Source organism: Leishmania major, chromosome 34, assembly GCF_000002725.2.
Source record: "Leishmania major strain Friedlin complete genome, chromosome 34".
Taxonomy (NCBI): domain Eukaryota; phylum Euglenozoa; class Kinetoplastea; order Trypanosomatida; family Trypanosomatidae; genus Leishmania; species Leishmania major.
The window spans coordinates 424545-436895 of record NC_007286.2 but is presented as its reverse complement, the minus strand read 5'-3'; the positions used below and the strand labels follow the sequence as shown (position 1 = coordinate 436895).

Here is a 12351-nt window from a genome sequence, read left to right as displayed (position 1 = left end):
AAGAGGAAGAGAAGGAGCGTCACACCTCTTGTCTGGTCGTCGTCTCGTGGTGAGTCGAAGGAGGATCTTATCTGCCGCACCTCTGTGCAGCTGAAGGTCGGCGGTTGTTTTAGGGGTCCGTAAAAGAGGAGGCAAGCGATGGTTTGGATAGTAAGGTAGCGTAAACCGCCTAGACACAACAGATGTCCTCACAAGACGAGAGAAGTAACGCTTTGGGTGCACACACAATAATAAAAAAAAGAAGGAAGATCGCAGAGGAAGGAGAGCCAACAAGTGAAGAGACAGAGACGGTGACGCACTCAAAACACGCACACTCGTCCCTAAATGTGTGCCAAGTTGGTTTCCGTGCTTGCCTCTCTGCGTGGATTGATCCTGTTTGTGTTCCTGTATGCAAGATCGTCGAAATTGGCCGAAGGTGAGAGAAAGGTGGGCAGAAGGATCAGTGCGCGGCTGGCGGCGACGTAGCACCCCCTGCGTACGCGCAAGCAAAAAGGACGAAAGAAAAAGACAACTGAAGCAGCTTCCGGTTGGTCGCTCCTTGTTACTGTTTGATTGCTGGTGTCTCTGTGTGTGTCGGTGTGAAATCAGCCTTCAGCAACGCATAAATTCTATGAAACGCGAACAAAAAAGGTAAACACAACTGTATGCTACACGTAGTATATCCTATGCATCACGTATAGATATACCATGTAAGATATATATATATATATACATATATATATATATATAATATTCGATAGAATGTACGTACTTTTATCGAGAGAGAAGAACAAAGGGCCGAAGGAGGTGGGGGGGGGGGGGACGAACAACAACAAGAGCAGTCGCAGTAATCAGCGAAGAGAGTCGCCAGTGCAGTGCGCCACAACAAACCACAAAAAAAGGGGAAAGAGGGCAACGAAAAAAGCGGGAGAGAGCCAAGATGGTGACGATGAGAGAAACCCAATACAACTCGACTAGGGACAACCACTACACATAAGCACACACGCATATATATATATATATATACACATGTATAATGTGCACAGCTGCACGCAAAACGAATGCCCCACGTTAAAGCCGCAGAGGAATGTGATGGCGACACGCGAGAGATGAAAAAGAGAAGGAGGGCACGATATGGAGAGGGGGAGAGAGAAGGGGTCGGACGACAAAACAGGAAGCAAAGAAGGAGCGTCACACGGCCCTCTTCGACACACAGAGAAAAAAATGGAATCGACCCCACCAACACCGCTGAGAAGAACGGCTGGTAGTGCGCGCAGGAGAAGAGAAGTAAAGGTGACAGAGAAAAAAAAAACGGTAGAAAAGCCTTGATACACAAGCAATACAAGTGCACAGAAGTGATGAGTCAAGGCGAAGCTCAGCAGGCGGGAACCTTGCGATCGTACACCAGCAGGCGAGCGAAGACACGAGCAAAAAAGATACTGAAAAAAAAAACGGAAAAAAGAAGAGAAGAGGAGAGGCGAGGTACGGCACAAGGAAGAGGGAAAGGCTACAAGGAAGGGCAACCAAAACGGAATATATATATATACATGCACAAATACAGCGCGTATGTGTGTGTGTGTGTGGGGGGGGGGTGTGGGTGGGTGGGTGGGTGTTGGGTAAAGGCCTCTCGTCTACCAGTCGTTACAAAACAACGACAAAAAAAATAAAGCGTGATGATATCAACGGCTTCTATAAATAGGGGAAGCGTATGTTAGGAAGGAATGGAGACAGCGAAAGATGGGAGAGGGGGTGGAGGGAGCGTGTATGGCACAAAAAGCAGACGCAAGGAATCCACAGACAGATGCACCGAGATGTAGATGAAGGGGGGAGAGGGGGGGGGGGGTTGGTCTGTTACAGAAAATAAAAAGGGAAAACCACAGAAAGAAGAGAGAGACTCCACTCGCCGGGTGGGGAAGAGATGCGGATACTAGAGCAACACTATGACCTGTTGAGTCGGCCAAGCGTGTTTATGTCTGTGTAGCTGGGTGTGTGGGCGGAGAGAAAGGGGGGGGAGAGATGCAAAATTGCAATGCTTGCAGAAAGGCGAAACAAAACGAGAAGCACCTCGCTAACACACAGAAAAACGATGCACACAACGCTCTTCGTTTCTCCGTCGTGCCGATACTTTTCAAAGTGCTTATCTGTTTGTCCTGACTCTTAATAGTACACCTCTGAACTCAATCTGTGGCAGTTTTGCGTCTTGTTGTTCTGATGCGTCCTATACGTGCGTCGCGGGTGGAAGGAGGAGGGCTTGGGCTACGATCGTGTTTTTTTTCGTTACAGTGGAAACAAGACACCTTCAGAAGCCGTAAACCTGTCGCACACTCACACACTCACACACAGAGAGAGAGAGAGACACAAAAATGTAAAGAAATGCGAAAGCAAAAAAATATGTGTTTGGTGTAAGATGACAGAGGGGGGGGAAGAAACGAATATGGAAGGTAGAAGAATGCTGGAAAACGGAAGGGTGCGACAAGGGGAAGGGAAGGGAAGGGAAGCGCACAAGAGAGAGAGAGAGACGGAGGGGCCCGATGAAGAAAGTTTTGGCTGTACCCACGCCTGTGAAGCGACTGCACCAGGCTGGAGATCCAAAGATGAGATGGAAAAGAGCAGTGCCACGTGTCACGGGAGAGGTGGCACGCTTGTTGTTGGTGTCTTTCGCTGAAGTGATCACCAAGGCGAAGATCGAATGAAAGAAGGCGCAGAGAGAGAGAGAGAGAGCGAAACAGTCGAAGACGGTTGACGGTCGAGCAACTGTGCAGCACAAGAGGCAGATGAATACGCACGCAGCTAGGAGTATTCACAGCAAGCACACACACACACACAAACAAGAAGCAGCAGCAGCAGCATAAGATAACGAGATGATCACCTACGCGCCAGCAATCATGGCAGCACTAGTACGTACCAACAAGACGAGAAGGGGTAAGGGGAACTCGATCGTCGCTAGATCCAATGGCTTTGTGAAGATGTGATGCTCGTGTGTGCGTGTGTAAGAGAGAGAGAGAGAGAGACAGACAGAGAGGGGAGGGGGGCGGTTTCTCAGCTGCCTCAGTTGGTGCTAAGGGAGCTGGTGCGCAGCTGGCGCGCGAAGAAAGGCGAGCAAAAAGGAGCCGAGAGGTGGGGGAGCGGCGGTTCATATGGACATGCAGCGCGGAGGTGATGGTTGATAAGAAAGACGAAAGCAAGTGTGCGTGAAGAGGGAGAGAGATAAAGAAGAGCGGGGTGGTGTAACAGTGGAAAACGGAAGGCGGTAGACGAAGACGGGACGATAAAGTGCCCACAGCCACGGAAGGAGAAGCCAAAGAAAGCCGATGAACAACACGTCGTTGCTAACCAGACCTCAGCTTCTTCGCTTTTCAAAGAAATTGGGAGGGGGTAGGGAGGGTGCAGGGCAACACGGCGAGCGTGTCAGGACTGCGATCCATGTGTTTGCTTGTGCCTGGACTCATCATCACCTCTTTTCTTTGTTGTTGTTCAACGCTATTCTGCAACACTTATGAAAGGAAAGATGGAGCGTTAGTGCCCCCCACCACCACCACCCCACCTTTGCTTTTTTTCATATCGTTCTTTCTCACGGGTTCGCCTGTACGCTGTTCGGCTCGCAGTTGCCGCAGTCGTCGACCATCTACACTCGGCAGAAGAGTGATAGTCAACACACGCACACATACACAGAGAGAGGGGGGAAGAGAACACAAGCAAAGGCGAAGAAAAGGAAGAAGAAATCAGTCGACATAATGGCTAAGCGAAGACATGACAAAAAAAGGAGACAAGAAAAAAAATGGCAGAAGCGGGAGGGGAGGGACCAGAGGAGGAGGCATGCACAAGCACGCATGCATGCGCACATGTATACTCAAACGCATATGAGTGTGTGCATGCATGTATATGTATATATATATATATATATATATATATATATGCAACTGTGGGTGTATGTGTGTGTGTGTGTTTGTGTGTGTGCCCAATACCCATCCTTCTTTTGTGTGAAAGAGTCCACTTAAACGTGCGATATTCCTCCCTCCCTCCCACCCACCCAACCCGCCCTTCTTTGTTGACTGTGTTGAGCACGTCATGTGGGCATAGGGGTCCGTCACAGAAGAAAAAGAGAAGGCAGATGAGGGAAAGAGGAGGAGGTCTGAAGTAGACGAGGATTGGGAGACGGTAGTGCGTGGGTGCATGGAGGAGGGGGAGGGGGTTTTATAGCTATCACTCTCTTCCTGCTGCCTCTGTCATGCCTCTACCGCCCCTGTTTCCCTCTCTTCCTCCGTCATCTGTCTAAGACAAGTCGTGCAGCCCTCTCAACCGCTGCTGCGCGTCGGTGAGTCAGTCTGTCTTTGTGCGTTGGCGTGTGTCTGTGGGCCGCCCGCATGTAGATGCACAGAGATATGCTGATACAGTGCCGGTGAAAGGGTCATGGGGGAAAAGAAAAGAGAACAAACCACACCTAATCTAAAGTGTTGCAGCTGCTGCTCTCGACAATGTCAACTCGAGAACAGAGAGCGCAGACAAAAAGTCGAAGGGATTTCGCTGTGGGAGCGGGGTGAGGAGATGACCCGTACATATCTCCTTTCGCTTTGCGCCTCCTTCCCTTCCCGTAGTCCAGCACGCGCTGCAGACACACACTGGGAGGGAATCATCCGGTAAAAGAGAAGACGCGACAGCCCCCCCCCCTTGAAAGTTGGCCAAGCGGAGAAAGGAGACCCTTATTCTCCCAATAAGGCGCAACAAAACAAGCGAAAACACATACATATATATATATATATATTACAAGGCACGGAAAAAGAGAAGCCCGTTTGATTATCGCAGGTGAGAGGAGCACGAAACGACGTCCACACACCACACACCTGCACACGCGCGCATGCAAACACAGACAAATAAAAGACATCAATGCAACGAGGCCGGCGAATTGCTATCCCTCTTCTTTGAACCGCTGTCCTCCTGTCGTTGCTATCCTGGTCGCAACTCCGTTCTTTCCGATCCCCCTCCCCACATACAAACAAGCCCACGCCCGCACTCGCCTGCTGAGCGGTCCGCATATGTTTCTTCTTCTGCTTATGATTTTGTGCCACAGGAGGGCGGGTCGAGCGAGACAGTCGCAGAACGAGACAAGATGCACACATTCGCGTATTGGAAGCTGTGCGCTTCCTCCGTTGTGGTGAACACGCACGCAAGTCTGCCAAAGAAAGTGCACGAAGGCGTCATGGAGTGAGCAAGAGAACCCAATAGAGGCGAAGGATCGAAGCGGTCTACCTTTTCTTTAGTCAACGTCGCCGTTCCACCAAGAGCGCGTCGACACGTGTACGCATACAGCCGCGGCCTACCCACCCCTGTCGCACCGCGGCGACATCCGGGCCGGCGAGGATGAGCTGGCCGCCGTTGCATCGGGCCATGCCGCTAGCGGGCCCGCCACCTTGTCCTTCCTCGCCCATTCCACGCACACGTGCTGCGCGATCGGCGCCACATGGGCCAGGGTGCACTGCATGCCATCATCCCACAGGGCCACCTTCAGAGTCCAGCTCAAGGGTGGAGGCGGTGGTGCGGCGTGCAGGCAGCAGGGGCTGGTGGTCTGGGTGCATGTCGAACCAGTACAGGGAGGTGGGCCAGCCGCAGGTCAGGGCCCTCTGACACCCTGCGCTCTGCCTGCACGCCATGCCCCTCCCTCTGTCGCTTCAAGCCGCCTCATGCGGTAATATGGTGTGAATACTCTCCATACAGGACTCTGGACGGCTCGATGGTGCCATTCAGGGGAGCTCTCGCCATGCTTCGGGTATTGGCACCTCATCAGCCAACCGCGTGGGACGCAGGAGATGCCGCACCTTTCGCACGCATGCGCTTTGGGACTGATCAGTGTGCCTCTCTGTGCGACTTTTTCGCCCATCACTTCTTCTCTGCTGATCTCTGCATGCCTCGCTCGGATGATATATATCATCGTCGATATGCTTGACAGCCCGTGAGCACAGCATCCACATTTGTTTTTTTTTTGCATTCTGGGGTTTGCCTCAGGACAATAGTGTTGTCTGGGGAGTGGAGGGGGAGAGCGTGTTCTCTTCATCGTCCGTCGATGCCATGGAAGGCGGGCGTGTATGGATGACTCGCCCGCATGCGTAGGAAAAGTGGAGGAAAAAAGCACGAGAAGAGAAAAAGAGGGAGGACGATGCGCAGAAACCACACCGACCCGAATTCGAAAACCAAAAAAAAAATTAAAATAAAATACAGCACAGAGGTTGAGGGCCAGAAAAAAAAATGGGGGCGGGGCGGGGCGGGGGAAATACACGAAAAGCATGCCAAGAACGAAATTTTAGAAGTTTAAAAAACAGCAGAGAAACACAAAACAAGCGGGGGTCGAGAAACACGAGAGAAGCAGCACCGAGGAGAATCGATGACAACAGGGACGCACGAGGGAAAAAGGAAGAGCCTGAAACAAGAGATCGAGTACAAGCCAAAAGCAAAGGGGAGAGGGAGACACACACAGACAGAGACACAATTTTGTTTGGCGTTCAGTGGTTGAAACCCCCCACCCAAGAAAAAGAGAGGGCACGAAGACGGGAACCCGCAGGCGCCCTCTCCTTCGTGCCTACTCTGTCGCTTGCACACAAGAAGCAACGAAATTATAAATAAACCAACAAACGGCATGCTGTCCCCAGCATCAGCGATGAGAGAATCCGGGGGGAAGGGGGCACACTGCACTATATATGTCTCTCTAAGTGTGTTGTCCTAGCACATCGTTGCATTTGCATGATGGTTTTTTTTTTTGGAGGGGGGGCGGGAAAGGGACAAAGGCTCGTCTCTTTTCGATGAGGAGTGCATAAAAGACAACAGAACGAGCACACGGGCACACGCCCAGAGAAAGATCACCAGCATTGAGAGACGCGGAGCTTCCCTCCCTCCCTCCCTCCCTCCCTCCCTCCCTCCCCCCCCCCTCTAGGAACCCTTTCGACAGACATCAGGGGCAGAAACACGCATAGTCGTGCAGGTCGAGAGAGAGAGAGAGAGAAAGGCGAAGACAAGAGCAACAAACAGATAGGGAGGAGGGCACAAGGAAAAAGAGCTGATCTTAGTCGACGATCAATGCTTCCAGATGTGGCTGTACTTGCGTGTTTCTTCCCCTTAGTTGTGGTTGCTGTGTGTCGCAACAAGCCGAACGGACGCGTTTACATAGATAACACCAACGAACAAAAGGGGAAAAAGAAAGAGGCGAGCCCGAAGCCGCTGGTGGAAGGGCTGACGCGTTATCGCAGACAGTGAGAAAACACGCCAAGTAGAGAGGGGACACAACAAAAGAGGCAAGCACGAACAAGAAAATCGACATCCGTTTCGAGCTGTCTCTTATGTTTCTCTGCGTGTAAATAAGCATATATAATATATCGATGTATGCATGTATATATATATATATACATATACATGTGTGTGTGCGTGTGTGGTTTGCCCCTCTGCGTTGGGAAACAACACGAAGGGAATTCGTGAAGACTTGCACAGGAGAAGCACGCATATAGAATAGCCACAACACGCGATATAACAAAGCACTCGACGAAAAAGGGAAAGAAAAAACGCGAAGGCGGATGTGAAAGTGAAACTGAGGCACCCACAGCAACTGAATACGAGTCGGAGAGACAAGAAAGAGGCAGGCCCTACAAGACCACGTAAAACACTTTCGCGGCAACTGTGCTGTTACGCATGAAGCGCACAACACATTCAAGGCGGACATCAACATAGTTGCAGCGCCAAAGACTCCCCACCACCACCACCACCCGACGCGTGTCCCTACTGTGCCATGCAACAGGAGCCAAGCACCACTCCACCCCTCTGGCCGGCCCCACAGGCGCCCACCTCACGTGGTGCAAGGCAGCCGTAGACACACGCGCTGCAACCATGCGCCGACTCAGTCATCGGAGCACCGCCTCGGCCTCAAGCTCTACCGACCCTCCGCGCTGCAGGTCGCCTCACAGCCGCTCCCACCGTGCCAGTCGTCAGGTGGTGAGTCCCTCTCTGGGTGGCTCAGGCCCCCCACGCACCACCACCATCAGTCGGCGGTGCGAGGGCCGGGGTGGGGTATGCTCGAGTCACGCTGCCACTGCGCCCATCATATAGATTAGCGCAGGCGTGTTCACTGTCGCCGGTCGCTTCGGCGCAACGCCATCCAGGCCTGGTCTCCCGACGCCAGTGGCGGCAAATCACTCTGACCTCCCCACGTCGTGGGTACTGGACCCTGTCACCGCCAGAGGTGGTCCCGCATTAGCAGGCGCAGTGGGGGGGGGGGGGGTGAGGGGCTGCTTGGCTTCCCTACACACACACACACAGAGAGGGGGAGGGGTGCTGGGCCCTGTGACACCACCACGCACTGAGAGGTGTGCTGTCCTCCCCTGTTACCACGGCTTGCGGCGCATAGAAGAGTTCGAAATGAACGAAAAAGATGCTGTCGTTTCGATCTCTTGTACTCTGCGCTTCTTACCTTGCCCTTTCGCCTTGTTCCGTGGTCCTTGTCTGTCTTGCTGGTCCGCGAACTCGTCCCACTGCAGTGGATTCATAAGCGCCCCCTTGCTGGGCCAACATGCTGCTGGCTCGTTCGAAAAGCACACCTATTTGAGGCACCGAAGCACAGACACCAGAATGAATGGCCGCAAAACAGTCACCGGCAAGCGCAAGGTGCTGACAGAAAAAGAGGAGGGGGGCTGCAGAATCCTCTTGGGGGTGCGGCGCACAAGATTTTTCATGCAGTCTTTGGCATCTTCATCGAAGTGCTTGTTTATCTGGCGCCGCAGGCCTCCCGCTGGTTATGCTCGGGGCTTTTCTCCTTTTCTTTTTCGTGGCGTGACAAACAAGTGTGCGCGCAGTACGCCTACATTTCACCTTGGCACTTGTGTTCACCTCTCTCTCTCTCTCTTTCACCGCATGGCGAACACTTCTCTCTGGTGTCTCAGCCGACTCACCCCTCACTATATACTTTTCTTTTAGTTGTTTGTTTCTTCGGGAGGAAGGGGAGGGGAAGGGGGGGGGGGCAATGTTCAGTACCCTGTGCTTCTGTGTTTTTGCAGAGGAGGTGGGTCCCTGCAAGCTCGACTTCAGCACGGTATAAGCATGACAAATATGTTCACGAAGCTGACAATGCACGCGGTAACGAGAAGACCAAAACCAACGCCCAGCTGCATTCCCTCGGGGTGTGCGTTATCAACTCCGGTGAAGTTGCGCATTTGAGTGCACACGTCTACGTTGTTGACAATATGGCTACCTTGATTATGCAGATAGCAATCCAGCATGCAGCCCCAGCTGATTGCAAGCAGAGCCGCGGCCAATAAGTTCAGCAAAATGCACACCCACTTGATGCAGCAGCAGCAGCACGCATCCAGAAAGCTTCCCAGCAGCGAAGCGGCGAGGATGACGGCACCCGCAATGGCGCACACCTGCGCTATTTTGAAGCGACCCACGCGGCCGTGGCACTCAGACCAGACATCGTTAGGACTAACCGAGTACAGCAATATCAAGCATCTATCGCGAATCCCCCACAGCGAGACGCAGTAGCCGTTGTAGACATGGAGAACACTGTCGTTCAGCGGCATGTACATCGCCAGCGGAGTGCCAACAGCGACGAAGAGTATCGCCACAAACTGGAGGACGCCGAATACTATCCCGGAAATGCAGCCCATTTTTGTTGCTGTTGGAGCGGGAAGGGGAGGAGGGGTCGTCCTCTGTTTGGGGGTGTAGGTGTACGCTTAGGTGCCCGTGCTGCTTCTTTCGTTTCCGCCGTTGCGTACGTGGGAATCAGTAGCTGCTCACAGAGAATACAGACGGAAGAACCGAAAGACAAAACTATGCGAGAGAGAGAGAGAGAGAGGGCGGAAGGCGGTGTAAGCGCGTGTGTGCGTTGGGGCAGGGAGGGAGGGGCAGGAGAGGCCGGTGTAAAAGGGCCGCAGAACGAACGTGGACGGAAAGAGAACAAAAGATGCGCGAAAACGGAAACTATACGAGAGAAACAAAAAAGAAGAGGAGGAGGAGGAGGAGGGATGCGCGCCTGATCGCGTGCGGGCGGGCGTTTATTTGTTTGCCCTTCCTGAGTTTGTTTTCTTTGGTGGTGGTGTTGTAGTGAGGGGCGGAGCTTGGAAGAGAAAGGAGCAAGTGAGCAATGCCTGTGTCTGTGAGCGTATAACCTTAGGAGTGTAGGCACGGTGTGAGTTGGCGCGTCAGCTGTCAACAGCGAAGATGAGAACGAATGGAGAAAGAGAACGACGACACAGAAGGAAAGAGAAACACACCAACGCACGCACACACACACGCACACAGACAAGAGAAGGATGTGGATGCAATGTGCTTAATAGCACCTTCAATTCCTATTTTAGACCGTGATGAGAAAGGAAAAGAAGATACCAGGAGGCAACGAGAGGAGAAAGGAGGAAGGCTCAGAAGAGTGGGAGAAGAGAGGGGTTTGTGGGAGCTGCGCACCCACGAAAGTAAAAAAAAAGGGGGGATGTCTGCGAAATGAAGCGGCAAAACAGCGAAAAAGAAAGGAAAGTAAAAGGAAGAGGGCAATGCGAAAAAGCTAAAGAGAGAACGAAGCTGAGACACATAATATGTTTGGCAGTCGTGTTCGACGTGGAGAATAGAAAGTAGAGCACCGAGAAATCTGTTCAAGAGTGCTTTGTGGGCGTGTGTATAGGCATGCATGCATGCATGTGTGCGTGCATGTTTCCGTAATCCCAAAGCGCGTTCGGAGCAGCAACGAAAACGATGTCAAAATAAAAAGGCGTGCATACAAGTATAAGTGTTACATTTCATGGTTGAGTTTTGATAGCCAGGGTAATGCAGGTCATCGGAGGAGCGGAGCGGAGAGAGGGCGCAGAAAATAAAAGCGAGAAGCTAGCGCTTGGCTGTGTATCGGCATGAGAAGCTGGATAAGTAGTCAGCTCGAGGTGGCGGAAGCTAAGGAACATGGATGCATGAGCTGGCCACTCGCTCCTCAGTGGTTGGATTCGCGGGTGCAGGTCAAAGGAGGGGTGCGAAGGAAGAAGAGAGGGACACAATCTACTAGGATTGCAAAACTCCGATACTGGTAGCCTTCTGTCCCTCGTGCCTGCCATTTTGTTTTGGTATTTGGTGGAGGCTTACGGAATGAGATTCGATTATACTATGCCGTTCACACATGCTTTGCACATGCATCTAAAACTCACGAGCCTGCAACACACCACGGTTAGTACCGGCAAGCGGCAGCACAGTTTCCTTCGCATGATACGGTCACAACGAACGACGCCTCCATGCATTATGATGTACACCTCATCCGTTTGTGTGCCTGTGTGTCTGCCTATCCCTGTGCACGTGCGGGTGAACGCACGCTTCGTTTAAGAGCCGTTAGAAGAGGGAAGAGCCGAGTATCTTTTTTTTTTCTTTGCCCAGTCTCGGATGCCCGCTTTTCGCTCGCGCTCGTGGACGCGCCGCATCACTCCTCTCTATCCCTGTCCATCGCGCGTCGAGGATGTTGGTCGCCTTGAGCCCGCGCCTGGTGTGGGTGTGGGTGTGTGTGTTCGGAGGGAAGGGGAGAGGGGCAGTGGCGCAGGGAGGGGTGCAGATAGGTGCGCTTATACCCAGGCACGCATAGTTGACAACTCCAATTTCACGTTTTTGCTTGTTGCCTTTTTCGCAGAGGAATGCCCCTTTTCGCTTCTTGCCTGCTGTTGCTGCTATCGATCCTTGTGAAGCATGCCCTTGACTTGTTTCGCTGTGACACGAGTAGCCGCCAACACAGCAAGAGAGAGGGGGGAAGCGAAGGAGGAGTCACAAGGGAACGGATCAAGCCGGAAAACAGAGGGAACACAAGAAGAAACTCACAGAATATAAGGAAGAGCGCCGGCTTCGGAAAACACAAGAAACAAGGCGCAACCTCGCACACGGCCGATGTGGAGAGAGGGGAGGGAGGAGAGGGCGGTGGAAGGGTGTGCAATGAAGCGTCAGAGACCGAGAGAGAACGACAGAAAAGAACAAAAAAAAAACGGGAGGAACCCATGAAGCAAGAACGTATCACAGATGCCAAGGCAAAGAAAATCTCACAATCACCCTTATAAACGCGCGTGCGAACGAAATGAGAAAGGAGGCAACGAAAAAAACGCAAAAACTGGAAGGCATCTGCTAGCTCTCTCACTGGGGGCGCGCATGCACACACAAGATGATCACTGTCGTGTGTGCGCGCATGCACGCCAACCACTCATCACTGGCGAATTCGAGGAAAGAAATATGGAAAAAAATATAGAAATAGAGACAGGTAAGAACAGAATCCTCTCCGATTTCACAGGCCAAACCACATTCACGCTCGTCTCAGCTGCTGCGGTGATGATTGCCTGTCAGCAATTTCGCCCCTCCCTCACCCCTTCTTGTTTCTTTTTTCGTGCACTC

General features: G+C 52.4%; 1 protein-coding gene across 1 annotated transcript; it reads right to left on the bottom strand.

Moving 5' to 3' along the window:
- Nucleotides 1-9035: 9035 nt before the first annotated feature.
- LMJF_34_0980 (amastin-like protein) lies at nucleotides 9036-9617 on the bottom strand (the record flags this gene model as incomplete). The annotated part of the gene is made up of 1 exon (XM_001686139.1): nucleotides 9036-9617. The coding sequence occupies one exon, from the start codon at nucleotides 9615-9617 to the stop codon at nucleotides 9036-9038; it is 582 nt and encodes a 193-aa protein (XP_001686191.1).
- Between the last annotated feature and the right edge of the window lie 2734 nt (nucleotides 9618-12351).